Here is a 14,289-nt window from a genome sequence, read left to right as displayed (position 1 = left end):
ATGGTTCAAAATTCCTAGACATGCATGTTGATCATAATTTTAATCAGAAATCATATGTCATTCATCTTCTCAAACGAATGACTTCATGAACATTGGCTTTTCGTGTAATTGCTGATTTTGGTGATCTTGATGCCATACGGAATAATTTTCTGAGGTAATTACACCCGGACACAGAGTATTAAGTGCACAGAAACGTAGTTTAAGAATGATAATATCTGGTCCCCATCCTCGAAATTCATGTACGCAACTGCCTACCAGCAATTGTCTCACAATGTATTTAGATTCTTATGAAGTTTCTTTTGAGGAATTAGCTACAAACTGAAAATAATATTTGCATTCAGCAATATTGCACTAGGAACAAAAATAGCCAAACTTACACCCAAAGCTCCAGATATCAGACACTCAGCTCGGTACCAAACGTTGGACGTCGATAGAGTATCAATCAAACCACCGATTTAGTTCGTGATATGTACTGTCGTCAACTAGAACATGCAGGAACGGCGACTAAAAGTAAGACCACAAATACGGAGCGCGAGAAAACCGTATCTGTCAGTAACAGATGAGAAAAACTCGCCTGGGTTAGTTGGTAGAGCTTGCAGACATCGAATCGAAGGTCTCGCATTCAAACCCCCTGTTGACCGATTTTTTTAAACTGTTGACAACTTCTATATGGAATAACATTTTGCTGACATGTGAAAGGACTTATCAGAGTTTGTAGCAAAGTTTTTTTGGCTGCTTTCGCTTCCTTAGCTGAACGTTATGTACTTATTAACGATCTTACTATTTTGTTTTTATTACTACTATTAGTTTTATTAATTATTATTATTATTGTTATTATTACGTCTGCATGTGTAATGCGACCGTTTCTTTATTTTTCTCTTCTGGTTGTATATTCTGTGAAACTACAACTACTTTCAAAGAAACAAAGCGAAAGCAGACTGCCGAGAGGTCATTGCTGTAAACTCCAAACAGCCCTTTTATATAATGTCATAAACATTTTTTCGTATATAACACTTTCACGTATAATAAAGTAAGAAAAATAGTCATTGGGGTTTGAACGCAGCACCCTTTACACGCTGATCCACCGCTCTACCAACTTCTCCACAGCATTCGTACACATGATTTACTCACTGTCATGCTTTTCTGTACTCCGTAAATCTGGTGTTACTTTTAATTTACGTTTACGTCCATCCTGCTGGACGACAGCATATAGTACGAACTAAATCGGAGTTTTGGGTGATACTCTATCGGCGTAAAATGTTAGGTACCGATCTAAGTATCTGACATCTGGAGTATTGGGTATTAGCTTTACTGGTGCACAGAAAGCAGGAACGTAAGCACCTATAAAAATTTTTGACAGACTCCTTTGTGAATTAATAGTCTTGGCAGATAGTGAAATCTTTAAAATAAAATGAAATCATTTATACATCATTTCTTTTGCTTCATAGATGGATTTGTAATTAGACAATACGTATTGTTGGGCTACAGCTATCAAATTATGTTGTAGATCAAGATTTAAAAAATCCATTTACGGCCAACATATAGTCGTGTTTTCACAAAGACAAGTTATCATATTTGTAAATTTAGTGAGATTCGTAGCATTCTGAATCCTCAGTCAGACACCCTGTGTGCTGCAGAGATCATGTGTATTCTAGCGCACCTAGTCTGTGGAAAAATGTCTTTCCAGTCATATGTATCACAGATACATCAATTTTTGTAAATGAAATTGTATTAATCACTGAATGGATAATGTTAATACATTGCTATTATTTCCACCATTTAATTCTTTTTGAAATAGTATTAAGTGGAAAAATTCTACGTTCGACTGGAGAGAAATTGAGAAGGCTTCTGCAAATTTTATTCGAAATATAAGGATACTAGGACTTTATAAATTTAAAAATTGAAAAAGCTTTATGGGCGGTGTTAATTTCTCACACTCTACTTTACTTTCCAACTAAATTGCCGTTCATTCTTAAGCACTTTCCGTAACTGTCTCTGCCAGGAAACTGAACCAGTGGACAAGGATGGGCTTGAGCTTCGATTTTGGCGAAGTTTAAAAGCGTCATTGCGTTGACTATCGTTTCCATTGCGCATTACTGTAGGCTAGCCACGTCCGCAAAAATGTATAAAAAAATTATCTCCATCTCGTCGACATCGGTCAGGAAACGCTCGTCATCTAGAGATTTTTTGATGTTTGTACAGGCCAGAAAAAATTTTCGGCACCCATCTTGCACACAATGAGTGATATCCGAGATTTTTTGGTACCATAGTGTAAATAGTGAACGTCCAGTACGAGCAAATTCGTAAACCAGACGAGCAATAGTCAGTTTTCAATCAGGTCGCAGTTTCTGTTCCACTTGCAGTGGGAATCCGTCGATCTGGACACTGTGCCTGCCACTACCCACTTTTCCATACACATTGGACTGTTACTGTTGTATCAGGATGCAAGCAGAGTTGGTGACACTTCACTCTTAGCTGCAGGCTGTGATGGCTTCAGCTACATAGCCCAAAGCTGCTGTGGATGGGCATCACTATTGTGGGCTGGCAGTGGGGATCCAATGGACGTCCAGCATGTCTGAGTCCTCCGATCGGTCCTCACCACAGGGCAGACCAGGTACTGCTTGCACTGGGGTTGAGACCCCATCCGTGATCGAGGGGGGGGGGGGTCGCTTTGGGACGTCGCAGACGGCGAAAGACTTCCCAGGGGGCCGCATGTAGGACCTCCCTGGTTAGTCTGACAAACAAGTTCCAGGTGCTGTCTGTGGCTGACACCGTCAGTCAGCCAGATGCAGTCGCCCGTCCTGTTTCAGAGGAAACCTCTCAGCCTGCAGGATGAGGGCAATTACAGAGGGTGGGTTTATTGGCAGTTGGGCGTTCCTGTGGTAGGAGCGTTATGGAACCCATTAGGGACCTGGCTGCCAAGAAGGGGATTAGCCAATGTGCCCTCTGTGTGCATACTGCGCGGAGTTGTTCCAGAGGTGGAACGGATAATTCCGGATGCCATGAAGAGCGCAGGCTGTAGCCAAGTGCAAGTGGCGGCTCACGTCAGTACAATGATCTGTATCATTTTGGATTGGAAGAGATTCTCTCCGGGGTCGAGCGGCTAACAGAAGTGGTAAAGGCTGCCAGTCTAGCTTGCAAGATGAAAGCATAGCTCACCATGTGCAGCATAGTCGACAGAACTGATTGTGGACTTCTGGTACAGAGCCGAGTGGAGGGTCTGAATCGGAGGCTCATACGGCTCTGCGGCCGTGTAGGCTGCAGATTCCACGACTTAGGCCATAGGGCGGTCAGGAGTCCACTACACGCAGGAGGCGGCTGCGCGCGTAGCAGGGGTTGTGTGGCGTGGACTGGGCGGTCTTTTAGGTTAGAGGGTCTCGTGGAAAACACAAAAGGGGCTTCAGTCGCAAAGGGTGCAGGCCGAACACAGGAATAACGTAGATACAGGAACCATCGGTATGAAAGCTGTAAATTATCGTAGCTGTGTTGGGAAAATACCAGAGCTCCAAGCGCTAACAGAAAGCACTGATGCTCAAATCGTTATAGGCACTGAAAGCTGGCTGAAGCCGGAAATAAGTTCAGTCGAAATTTTCGCGAAATATCTAACAGTGTTCCGAAAGGATAGGCTAAACCCAGTTGGCGGTGGCGTGTTTCTTGCTGTTAGAAGAAGTTTATCTTATCGCAAAATTGAAGTATAAAGTTCCTGTGAGTTTGTGTGGGCAGAGGTCATTCTTGGCGACCGGAGTAAAATAATAATTGGATCCTTTTACCGACCTCCCAACTCGGATGATGCAATTTCTGAAAGGTTCAAAGAAAACTTGAATTAAATTTCAAACACGTAACTGACTCATATAGTTATAGTGGGCGGTGACTTTAATTTCCCCTCGACAGGTTGGCGAAAATATCTGTTTAAATCCGGACGTACACGTAAAACGTAATCCGAAATTGTGCTAAACGCATTCTCTGAAAATTATTTCGAGCAGTTAGTTCATAAGCCCACGTGAAGAGTAAACGGTTGCGAAAACACACTTGACCTCTTAGCAATAAATAATCTTGTGTTAATAACGAGCATCAAAACCGATTCAGGGATTAGTGAACACAGGGTTTTCGTAGTGAGATTGAATATTGGAATCCCCAAATCCTCGAAAAATAAGCGAAAAATATACCTCTTCAAAAAAGCAGATAAAAATTCACTTGATGTCATCCTGAGATACAATCCCACTCTTTCCAAATTAACAAAGTAAGTGTAGACCAGATGTGGCTTGAATTCAAAGAAACAGTATCGACAGGGCAACTGAGAGATTTATACCAAATATATTAACAAACGACTCCTTGGCACACAAAACTGATCAGAACACTCTTGCAGAAACAACAAAGAAAAAACATGCCAAATTTAAACGGACGCATAATCTCTTACATTGGCGATCTTTTACACAAGCTCGAAATTTAGCGCAGACTACAATGCGAGACGCTTATAATAGTTTCCACAACGATACTTTGTTCCAAAACCTGGCAGAACCCAAAGATATTCTGGTTGTATGTTTGTGAAGTATGTTAACGGCAAGACAATGAATGCCCTCTCTGCGCGATAGCAGTGGAAATACTTTAAACGACAGTGCTGTCACAACAGAATTACTAAACACAGCCTTTGGAAACTCCTTCAACAAAGACTGCCAACCTGAGTAATGTACAAGTAGATACCCTCGGAGTAGTGAAGAATCTCAAATCACTTAATAAAAGCAAATCTTTCGGTCCAGGCTATATGCCAGTTAGGTCCCTTTCGGAGTATGCTAATACAATAGCTCCACAGCTCCATATACAACCGTTCGCTCGACGCAAGATCCGTACCCAAAGACCGGAAAGTTGCACAGGTCACACTAATATTCAAGAAAGGTAGTAAGAGTAATCCACTAAATGACAGGTCCATATCAAAACGTCCATAAGCAGCAGGATTTTGGAACATATATTGTGTTCGAACATTAGGAATTCCCACGAAGAGAACTGTCTATTGACACACAGTCAACAGAGTTTTAGAAAACATCGTTCGATGTTAAACACAGCTAGTTATTTACTCAGATGTTGAGTGGTATTGACAAGGGATTTGAAATTGATTCCGTATTTTAGATATCCAGGTTTTGATACTGTACCACACATGTGGCTTGTAGTGAAATTGTGTACTTTTGGAATATTGTCTCAGTTACGTGACTGGATTCATGATTTCCTGTCAGAGATGTTGCAGTTCGTAGTAACTGACGGAAAGTCGTCGAGTAAAACAGACGTGATTTCTCGAGTTCCCCAAGGTAATGTTACAGGGTCTTTGCTGTTCGTTATCTATAATATATAAACGATTTAAAACACAATCTGAGCAGCCCTTTTAGGTTGTTTCCAGATGGCGCTGTCGTATATCGGCTAGTAAAGTCATTAGAAGATCGAAACAAAAATTGCAAAACGATTCAGAAAAGATAACTGTATGGTGAAAAAGTGTGAGGTCGTCCACATGAGTGCTAAAAGGAATCCGTTAAACTGCAGTTTCACGATAAATGAGGTTTTAAATTCTATTAAATAACTAGTTATTACAACTAGGAACAACTTAAATTGGAAGGAACACATGGAAAATATTGTGGGGAAGGCTAACCAAGGACAGCGTTTTATTAGCAGGACACTTAGAAAATGTAACAGACCTACTAAAGAGGCTGCCTACACTACCCTTGTCCGTCCTCTTTTAGAATACTGTTGCGGCGTGTGGGATCCTTACCAGGCAGTATTGATGGAGTACATCGAGAAAGTTCAAAAAACGGCAGTACGTTTTGTATTATCGGTAAATATGAGAGAGAGTGTCACAGAAATGATACAGGATTCGGTCCGGACATCATTAAAAGAAAGGCGTTTTTCGTTGCGACGAGATCTTTCACAAAATTCCAATCACCAACTTTCTCCTCCGAATGCGAAAATATTTTGTTGACACCGACCTACATCATCATAATAAAATAAGGAAAATCAGAGAGCTCGCACGGAAAGATACAGGTGTTCGTTCTCCCCGCGCGCTATACGACGAAAGTCGTACCATATTTACAAGTAATGTGATGTTCACCAGGTCTATATTGTATTTAAGATTGCAAAGCAGGCCCTACATCTTGAATAGAACGACTAGCCTGGGTTAGTCATCAGGGCTAAAATTCCGAAAACGTATCATCAGTCAACCAAACTGAGAAAGTTTGCCTCGCTGAAGAAGTACAAAAAATGGTTCAAATGGCTCTGAGCACTATGGGACTTAACATCAATGGTCATCAGTCCCCTAGAACTTAGAACTAATTAAACCTAACTAACCTAAGGACATCACACACATCCATGCCCGAGGCAGGATTCGAACCTGCGACCGTAGCAGTCCCGCGGTTCCAGACTGCAGCGCCAGAACCGCACGGCCACCACGGCCGGCAAAGAAGTACATTTAATATAAAGAGCTCAATCGTCGGACAATGAAACACAACTTATATATTGCTATAATCTAACCCAAAAAATAGTGTAAACCGTGGTCAACACAGAATCCATGAATGTCCAGCGTTTTCTTACATAAAGCTGCCACAGTAACTGTGAAGGTAAGATTCAAATGGTTCAAATGGCTCTGAGCACTATGGGACTTAACTTCTGAGGTCATCAGTCCTCTAGAACTAAGAACTACTTAAACCTAACTAACCTAAGGACATCACTCACATCCATCCCCGAGGCAGGATTCGAACCTGCGACCGTAGCGGTCGCGCAGTTCCAGACTTCAGAGCCTAGAACCGCTCGGTCACTTAGGCCAGCCGAAGATAAGACATGATTAACAACACACAAAGAGACATTTAACATTCATTCCATGTTCCATCTATGACTCGAGTAAGAGGGAACCCTGTCAGACGGTAAAACGAAAAGTACCCTCAGGCATTCACTTTACAGGATCCTTGTAGGACGATGCTCCTCGAATAGATGTAAAACCGCGGACTCGTTTTTCTGTATTTCTTTCATTTCTTGCAGAATATAACGGCCATTAAAGAAGAAAGAAGGTTCTGTTAGGAGAAGTATGGATCGCTACGGTTCTAACGGCAGAGGACTCATGGACGAAGTGGACATCGCCCGCCAGCCCAACCAAAACATCGCTGACGACGCTGTGGACGCCAAACCCGATGGAAACGACAGCGGTAGGTAGGTAAACAAGCACTGACGTGTGCCGGAAACATACCAGCGTTACGTGTTCTGTTATTCATTTATGAAGTTCAAATCATTGATAAATTTTTTAATACGGTTTCGTTATTCCCAACAACTCTAATTCACCAAGGTCACAGCCTTATGCTTATCTAATTTGTCACTTTTTATGACAGTGCTAACTCTTCTTCCTTAGATATAAATTTACGGGAATTGCATAAGAAATTGCATAAGGAATTTCATGAGAAAGCAAAAAGTGTTGTCAAACTACTGTTAACATATACAGGGTGGTCAATTGATCGTGACGGGGCCAAATATCTTACGAAACAAGCGTCAAACGAAATAAGTTACAAAGAATGAAACTCGTCTAGCTTGAAGGGGGAAACCAGATGGCGCTATGGTTGGCGCTGCCATGAGTCAAACGGATATCAACTACGTTTTTTAAATAGGAACCCCCATATTTTATTAAATATTCGTGTAGTACGTAAAGAAATATGTATGTTTTAGTTGTACCACATTTTTCGCTTTGTGATACATGGTGCTGTAATAGTCACAAACATATGGCTCACAATTTTAGACCTACAGCTAGTAACAGGTAGGTTTCTTAAATTAAAATACAAAACGTAGGTACGTTTGAACATTTTATTTCGGCTGTTCCAATATGATACATGCACCTTTGTGAACTTATCATTTCTGAGAACGCATGCGTTACAGCGTGATTACCTGTAAATACCACATTAATGCAATAAATGCTCAAAATGGTATCCGTCAACTTCAATGCATTTGGCAATACGTGTAACGACATTCCTCTCAACAGCGAGTAGTTAGCCTTCCTCAATTTTCGCACATGCATTGACAATGCTCTGACGCATGTTGTCAGGCGTTGTCGGTGGATCACGATAGCAAATATCCTTCGACTTTCCCCACAGAAAGAAATCCGGGGACGTCAGATCCGGTTAACGTGCGGGCCATGGTATGGTGCTTCGACGGCCAATCCATCTGTCATGAAATATGCTATTCAATACTGCTTCAACCGGACGCGAGCTACGTGCCGGACATCCATCATGTTGGAAGTACATCATCATTATGTCATGCAGTGAAACATATTGTAGTAACATCGGTAAGACATGACGTAGGAAATCAGCATACATTGCACCTTTTAGATTGCCATCGATAAAATGGGGGACAATTATCCTTCCTCCCATAATGACGCACCATACATTAACCAGCCTAGGTCGCTGATATTCCACTTGTCTTAGCCATCATGGATTTTCCGTTGCCCAATAGTGCATATTACGCTCGTTTACGTTACCGCTGTTGGTGACTGACGCTTCGTCGCTAAATAGAACGCGTGCAAAAAATCTGTCATCGTCCCGTAATTTCTCTTGTGCCCAGTGACAAAACTGCGCACGACGTTCAAAGTCTTCGCCATGCAATTCCTGGTGCATAGAAATATGGTACGGGTGGCAATCGATGTAGCTGTAGCATTCTCAACACCGACGTTTTTGAGATTCCCGATTCTAGCGCAATTTGTCTGCTACTGATGAACGGATTAGCCGCGACAGCAGCTAAAAGACCTACTTGGGCATCATCATTTGTTGCAGGTCGTGGTTGACGTTTCACATGTGGCTGAACACTTCCTGTTTCCTTAAATAACGTAACTATCCGGCGAACGGTCCGGACGCTTGGATGATGTCCAGGATACCGAGCAGCACACATAACACACGCCCGTTGGGCATTTTGATCACAATAGCCATACATCAACACGATATCGACCTTTTAGGCAATTGGTAAACGGTCCATTTTAACACGGATAATGTATCACGAAGCAAATACGGTCCGCACTGGCGGAATGTTACGTGATACCACGTACCTATACGTTTGTGACTATTACAGTGCCATCTATCACAAAGCGAAAAAAGTGGTCCAACTAAAACATTCATATTTCTTTACTTACTACACGAATATGTAATAAAAATTGGGGTTCCTATTTTTAAAAAAACGCAGTTGATGTCCGTTTGACCTATGGCAGCGCCATCTAGCGGGCCAACAATGGCGGCATCTGGTTTCACCTTTCAAGCTAGACGAATTTCGTTCTTTGTAGTTTTTTCGTTTGATGCTTATTTCGTGAGATATTTGGTCCGGTCACTATCAATGGACCACCCTGTATAGTTGCTTCAACAGCTGTCCACACGACTGATGAAATCGTCGTTACTCAACTCTCATTACCTTTTTAGCAATGAATACTTAATGTTAGAGAATACAACAGATACACAAATTTAATCATTCGAACTTGTTCCAGATTAAATCCATCCGGGCTGCAAACTTTTTCTCAAAATTAAAATTTGTTGACATTCGCTACATATTTTATTCGGTTTTTAAGCTACTGTCAAGTGATACTTGCATCTGAGATACAATGAAGAGCCAAAGAAACTGGTACACCTGCCTAATATTGTGGAGGGTCTCCGTGACCAAACGGAAGTGTCGCAACACGACGTCGCATGGACTGGACTTAGCGTCTGAAGTAGTGCTGGAGGGAACTGACACCATTAATCCTGCAGCGCTGTTCAGAAATCCGCAAGATCATGAGGAGGAGGAGATCTCTTCTGAACAGCACGTTGCAAGGCATCCCAGATACGCTCAATAATATTCGTGTCTGAGGAGTTTCGTGGCGGAAGTGTGTAAACTCAGAAGAGTGTTCCTGGAGCAACTCTGTAGTAATTCTGGACCTGTGGGGTGTCGGATTGTCCTGGAATTGCCCGAGTCCGTCGGAATGCACAATGGACGTGAATGGATGCAAGTGATCAGACAGGATGCTTGCCTATGTGTCACCTGTTAGAGTCGTTTCTAGACGTATCTGGGGTCCCATATCACTCCAACTGCACACGCCCCACACCATTATAGAGCGTCCACCACAGCTTGAACAGTCCCCTGCTGACATGCAGGGTCTATGGATTAATGAGGTTATCTCGATACCCGTACACGTCCATCCGCTCGATACTATTTGAAACGAGACTCGTCCGACCAGACAACATGTTTCCAGTCATCAACAATCCAATATTGCTGTTGCTGGGCCCAGGCGAGGCCTCAAGCTTTGTGGTGTGCAGTCACCAAGGGTACACGAGTGGGCCTTCGCTCCGAAAGCCAATATCGATGATGTTTCGTTGAATAATTCGCACGCTGACATTTGTTGATGGCTTAGCATTGAAATCTGCAGCACTTTTGGGGAAGGGTTGGACTTCTGTCACATTAAACGATTCTCTTCAGTCGTCTTTGGTCCCTTTCTTGCAGGCTCTTCTTTCCGGCCGCATCGATGTCAGAGGTTTGATGTTTTACTGGATTCTTTATATTCACGGTACCCTCGTGAAATAGTGGTATGGGAAAATCCCTACTTCACCGCTGCCTTGGAGATGCTGAATCCCATCGCTCGTGCGCCGGCTATAACAACACGTTCAAACTTACTTAAATCTTGATAACTTACTATAGTAGCTGCAGTAAGCGAACTAACAAATGCGCCAGACACCTGTTGTCTTATATAGGCTTTGCCGACCGCAGCGCCGTATTCTGCCTGTTTAAATATCTCTGTATTTTAATACGTAGGCTACACTAGTTTCTTTGGCGCTTCATTGTATGTACGTCACATGCATGAGCAAAGAGTTTATATATGAAATACATAAAAGACAGGCCAAGTGAAGCATTGGTACTTTTAATTACGGTTCATCTCTGACTGATGAATGAAGCTTTAGTGTTTTTATGCTAATACTTCTCACTGATAACCAGCAAATCAACTTATTGAAAAATGGAAACCATCTGTACTGCTTGTCGCGGCCCATGACTTTTGTATAATAACAATTAATGTTACAGCCGTGACATGGCTCTGAGCACTATGGTACATAACTTGTGAGGTCATCAGTCCCCTAGAACGTAGAAGTATACTACAGGCCATTAAAATTGCTGCTCCACGAAGATGACGTGCTACAGATGTGAAATTTAACCGACAAGAAGAAGATGCTGTGATATGCAAATGATTAGCTTTTCAGAGCATTCACACAAGGTTGGCGCCGGTGGCGACACCTACAAAGTGCTGACATGCGGAAAGTTTCCAACCGATTTCTCATACACAAACAGCAGTTGACCGGCGTTGCCTGGTGAAACGTCGTTGTGATGCCTCGTGTAAGGAGCAGAATGCGTACCATCACGTTTCCCCTTTTGATAAAGGTCGGATTGTAGCCTATCGCGATTGCGGTTTATCGTGTCGCGAAATTGCTGCTCGCGTTGGTCGAGATCCAATGACTGTTAGCAGAATATGGAATCGGTGGGTTCAGGAGGGTAATACGGAACGCCGTGCTGGATCCCAACGGCCCCGTATCACTAGCAGTCAAGATGACAGGCATCTTATCCGCATGGCTGTAACGGATCGTGCAGCCACGTCTCGATCCCTGAGTCAACAGATGGGGACGTTTCCAAGACAACAACCTTCTGCAACAACAATTCGACGACGTTGCCGCAGCATGGACTATCAGCTCGGAGACCATGGCTGCGGTTACCCTTGACGCTGCATCACAGACTGGAGCGCCTGCGATGGTATACTCAACGACGAACCTGGGAGCACGAATGGCAAAACGTAATTTTTTCGAATGAATCCAGATTCTGTTTACAGCATCATGATAGTCGCATCCGTGTTTGGCGACATCGCGGTGAACGCACATTGGAAACGTGTATTCGTCATCGCCATACTGGCGTATCACCCGGCATGATGGTATGGGGTGCCATTGGTTACACGTCTCGGTCACCTCTTGTTCGCATTGACGGCACTTTGAACAGTGGACGTTACATTTTAGATGTGTAACGATCCCTGCGAAACACTACATTTCAGCAGGATAATGCACGACCGCATGTTGCAGGTCCTGTACGGGCCTTACTGGATACAGAAAATGTTCGACTGCCGCCCTGGCCAGCACGTTCTCCAGATCTCTCACCAACTGAAAACATCTTGTCAATGGTGGCCGAGCAACTGGCTCGTCACAATACGCCAGTCACTACTCTTGATGAACTGTGGTATCGTGTTGAAGCTGCATGGGCAGCTGTACCTGTACACGCCATCCAAGCTCTGTTTGACTCAATGCTCATGCGTATCAAGGCCGTTATTACGGTCAGAGGTGGTTGTTCTGGGAACTGATTTCTCAGGATCTATGGACCCAAACTGCGTGAAAATGGAATCACATCTCAGTTGTAGTATAGTATATTTGTCCAATGAATAGCCGTTTATCACCTCCATTTCTTCTTGGCGTAGCAATTTTAATGGCCAGTAGTGTACTTAAATCTAACTAACCTAAAGACTTCACGCACATCCATGACCGAGACAGAATTCGAACCTGCGACCGTAGCAGTCACCCCTGACATTGCTCGGCAATCAATAACAATTTGCGTTACTTAATTTCTCTGTACACACTTCCCCCCTCCCCCTCTCGTAGACTAACTTATATACCGAAAGAATGAACATGTGTAAACCTGAGTGAACTTCGAATAAATCTAACTGAGATGAAAATAGCAAATGCAATGGAGGTTCCAACCACGGCGTAAGCATGCACATGGCAACATACTAAAGGCACAAAATTTTTGTTTCCGGTAGTGCTAGTACCGTAAACTCTTACATTGATCATAGTTACAAGGCATTGAAAAACACGCTGAGAGAAATCATAATAAAATACAAAGAATATACGTGAAAAGCAATAAGTCCCTGTGGGCTAAAAGACGTTTCAAATTATCAGCGGTTTTTATACACGTTAAGATTACAGAAATCTTACTAATAGAAGTTCAAAAAATGGTTCAAATGGCTCTGAGCAGTTGTGGTTCACAGTTACGTAAAATTTTGTAAGTGACGTCGTGGCAGGAAGCAACTCCATTCAAAGCGGTATTACGTACTCACTCCGTGTCAAGATGTAATAAAGCTGAATACCAGTTCCGTCAAAATTTTTCCTTTAAATACGAAAACGTACGAATATCGGATGTAAGCGAAAATAAAGTACAACACAGTCAAATCGACAGATCACACACAGTTTCTTAAGTAGGAACAAATGTACGTGAGTCCACAGAACACTATGTAAAGAAACCTTCCATTTTACAGGAAACTTAAACAAATAATGAATCACTTACCACACGTTTTATTATGGATGCGAGCAAAAATCAAGCAGAATGCGAACAGCATGTTTATGATGCAATTCAAAGAGTGCAACACGAACAAAGAGTCGCAATTAGGAACACCATGTTATGAAACCATCTTCTGCTTACAACGAAACAAAACAAATATGGAAGACGTTAATTCACTCAATAAGAAAATGACATGAGAAAGGATTGATAACTTTCCAGCGCTCCAAGTGGCCTGGCAGCGAACCAAGATCTTACAGGAAGTCCCTATATGAGTTTCACCCCCTTGGTCATTAGGTAAGAGTCCGCACACACAAAGTGATACACCTGCGTTACTACGTAAGCGGAATTAATCGTTACATTCTCTGACCAATTCGAAGAATAAAAAATAACCATGAAGGTATAATAAGGGGAACTGTCATGACTTGAAAGCGACATCCGCCATGTCATTTGTCCTAAACATTTGCTTCTAGTGGATGTGTTTTGATCAAGACAACCAACCTGATGATTCTGATTATAGCCAAAAGAGCAAAGGAATTACGTTTCATTCGTTATTGACTCGTTCAAACGATATTTTCTTTCACATACACGAATTTTGGTTGTGGTGATCACTTTTACGTAGTGGTCGTATTTCAGTCGTTCGACCCTAGATTTCCTATCAGTCCAACTCCAAAAGCTCTCCACTCCAATGCAATGAGAAGGAAAGATTTTAAACAGACCAAATATCGTAAAATATGTTCACAATGTCTTCGGGAAGAGAACAGGGCTTAGTCCATATTGAGGACAATAGTGAATTACGAACAACCTTGTTATATTACATACTTCTCTTGTTGTTTACATTTACGACGCTAAATCAATCGTCTAACTAGACCAAATATGCCTTTAAGACCAGAGAAACGTCTAAAAATACCCTCCTGACACTGTGCTGTTCGTATCCACGAAATCACTGTAACACTTACT

At 42.5% G+C, this 14,289-nt stretch overlaps 1 protein-coding gene across 2 annotated transcripts in view; it reads left to right on the top strand.

The window, feature by feature from the left end:
• The window catches only part of LOC126417518 (caspase-1-like), a 180,302-nt gene that overhangs the window by 74,073 nt on the left and 91,940 nt on the right, over positions 1-14,289 (top strand). For both annotated transcript variants that reach the window (XM_050085124.1, XM_050085125.1), the window contains exon 2: positions 7,015-7,182. In XM_050085124.1, coding sequence (XP_049941081.1) covers positions 7,061-7,182 — 122 coding nt within the window. In that variant the 5' untranslated portion in view covers positions 7,015-7,060. The remainder of the gene's footprint in view (positions 1-7,014; positions 7,183-14,289) is intronic.

Source organism: Schistocerca serialis, chromosome 1, assembly GCF_023864345.2.
Source record: "Schistocerca serialis cubense isolate TAMUIC-IGC-003099 chromosome 1, iqSchSeri2.2, whole genome shotgun sequence".
Taxonomy (NCBI): Eukaryota; Metazoa; Arthropoda; class Insecta; order Orthoptera; family Acrididae; genus Schistocerca; species Schistocerca serialis.
The sequence above is the reverse complement of the archived record's forward strand: the minus strand, read 5'-3'. Positions and strand labels throughout refer to the sequence as shown.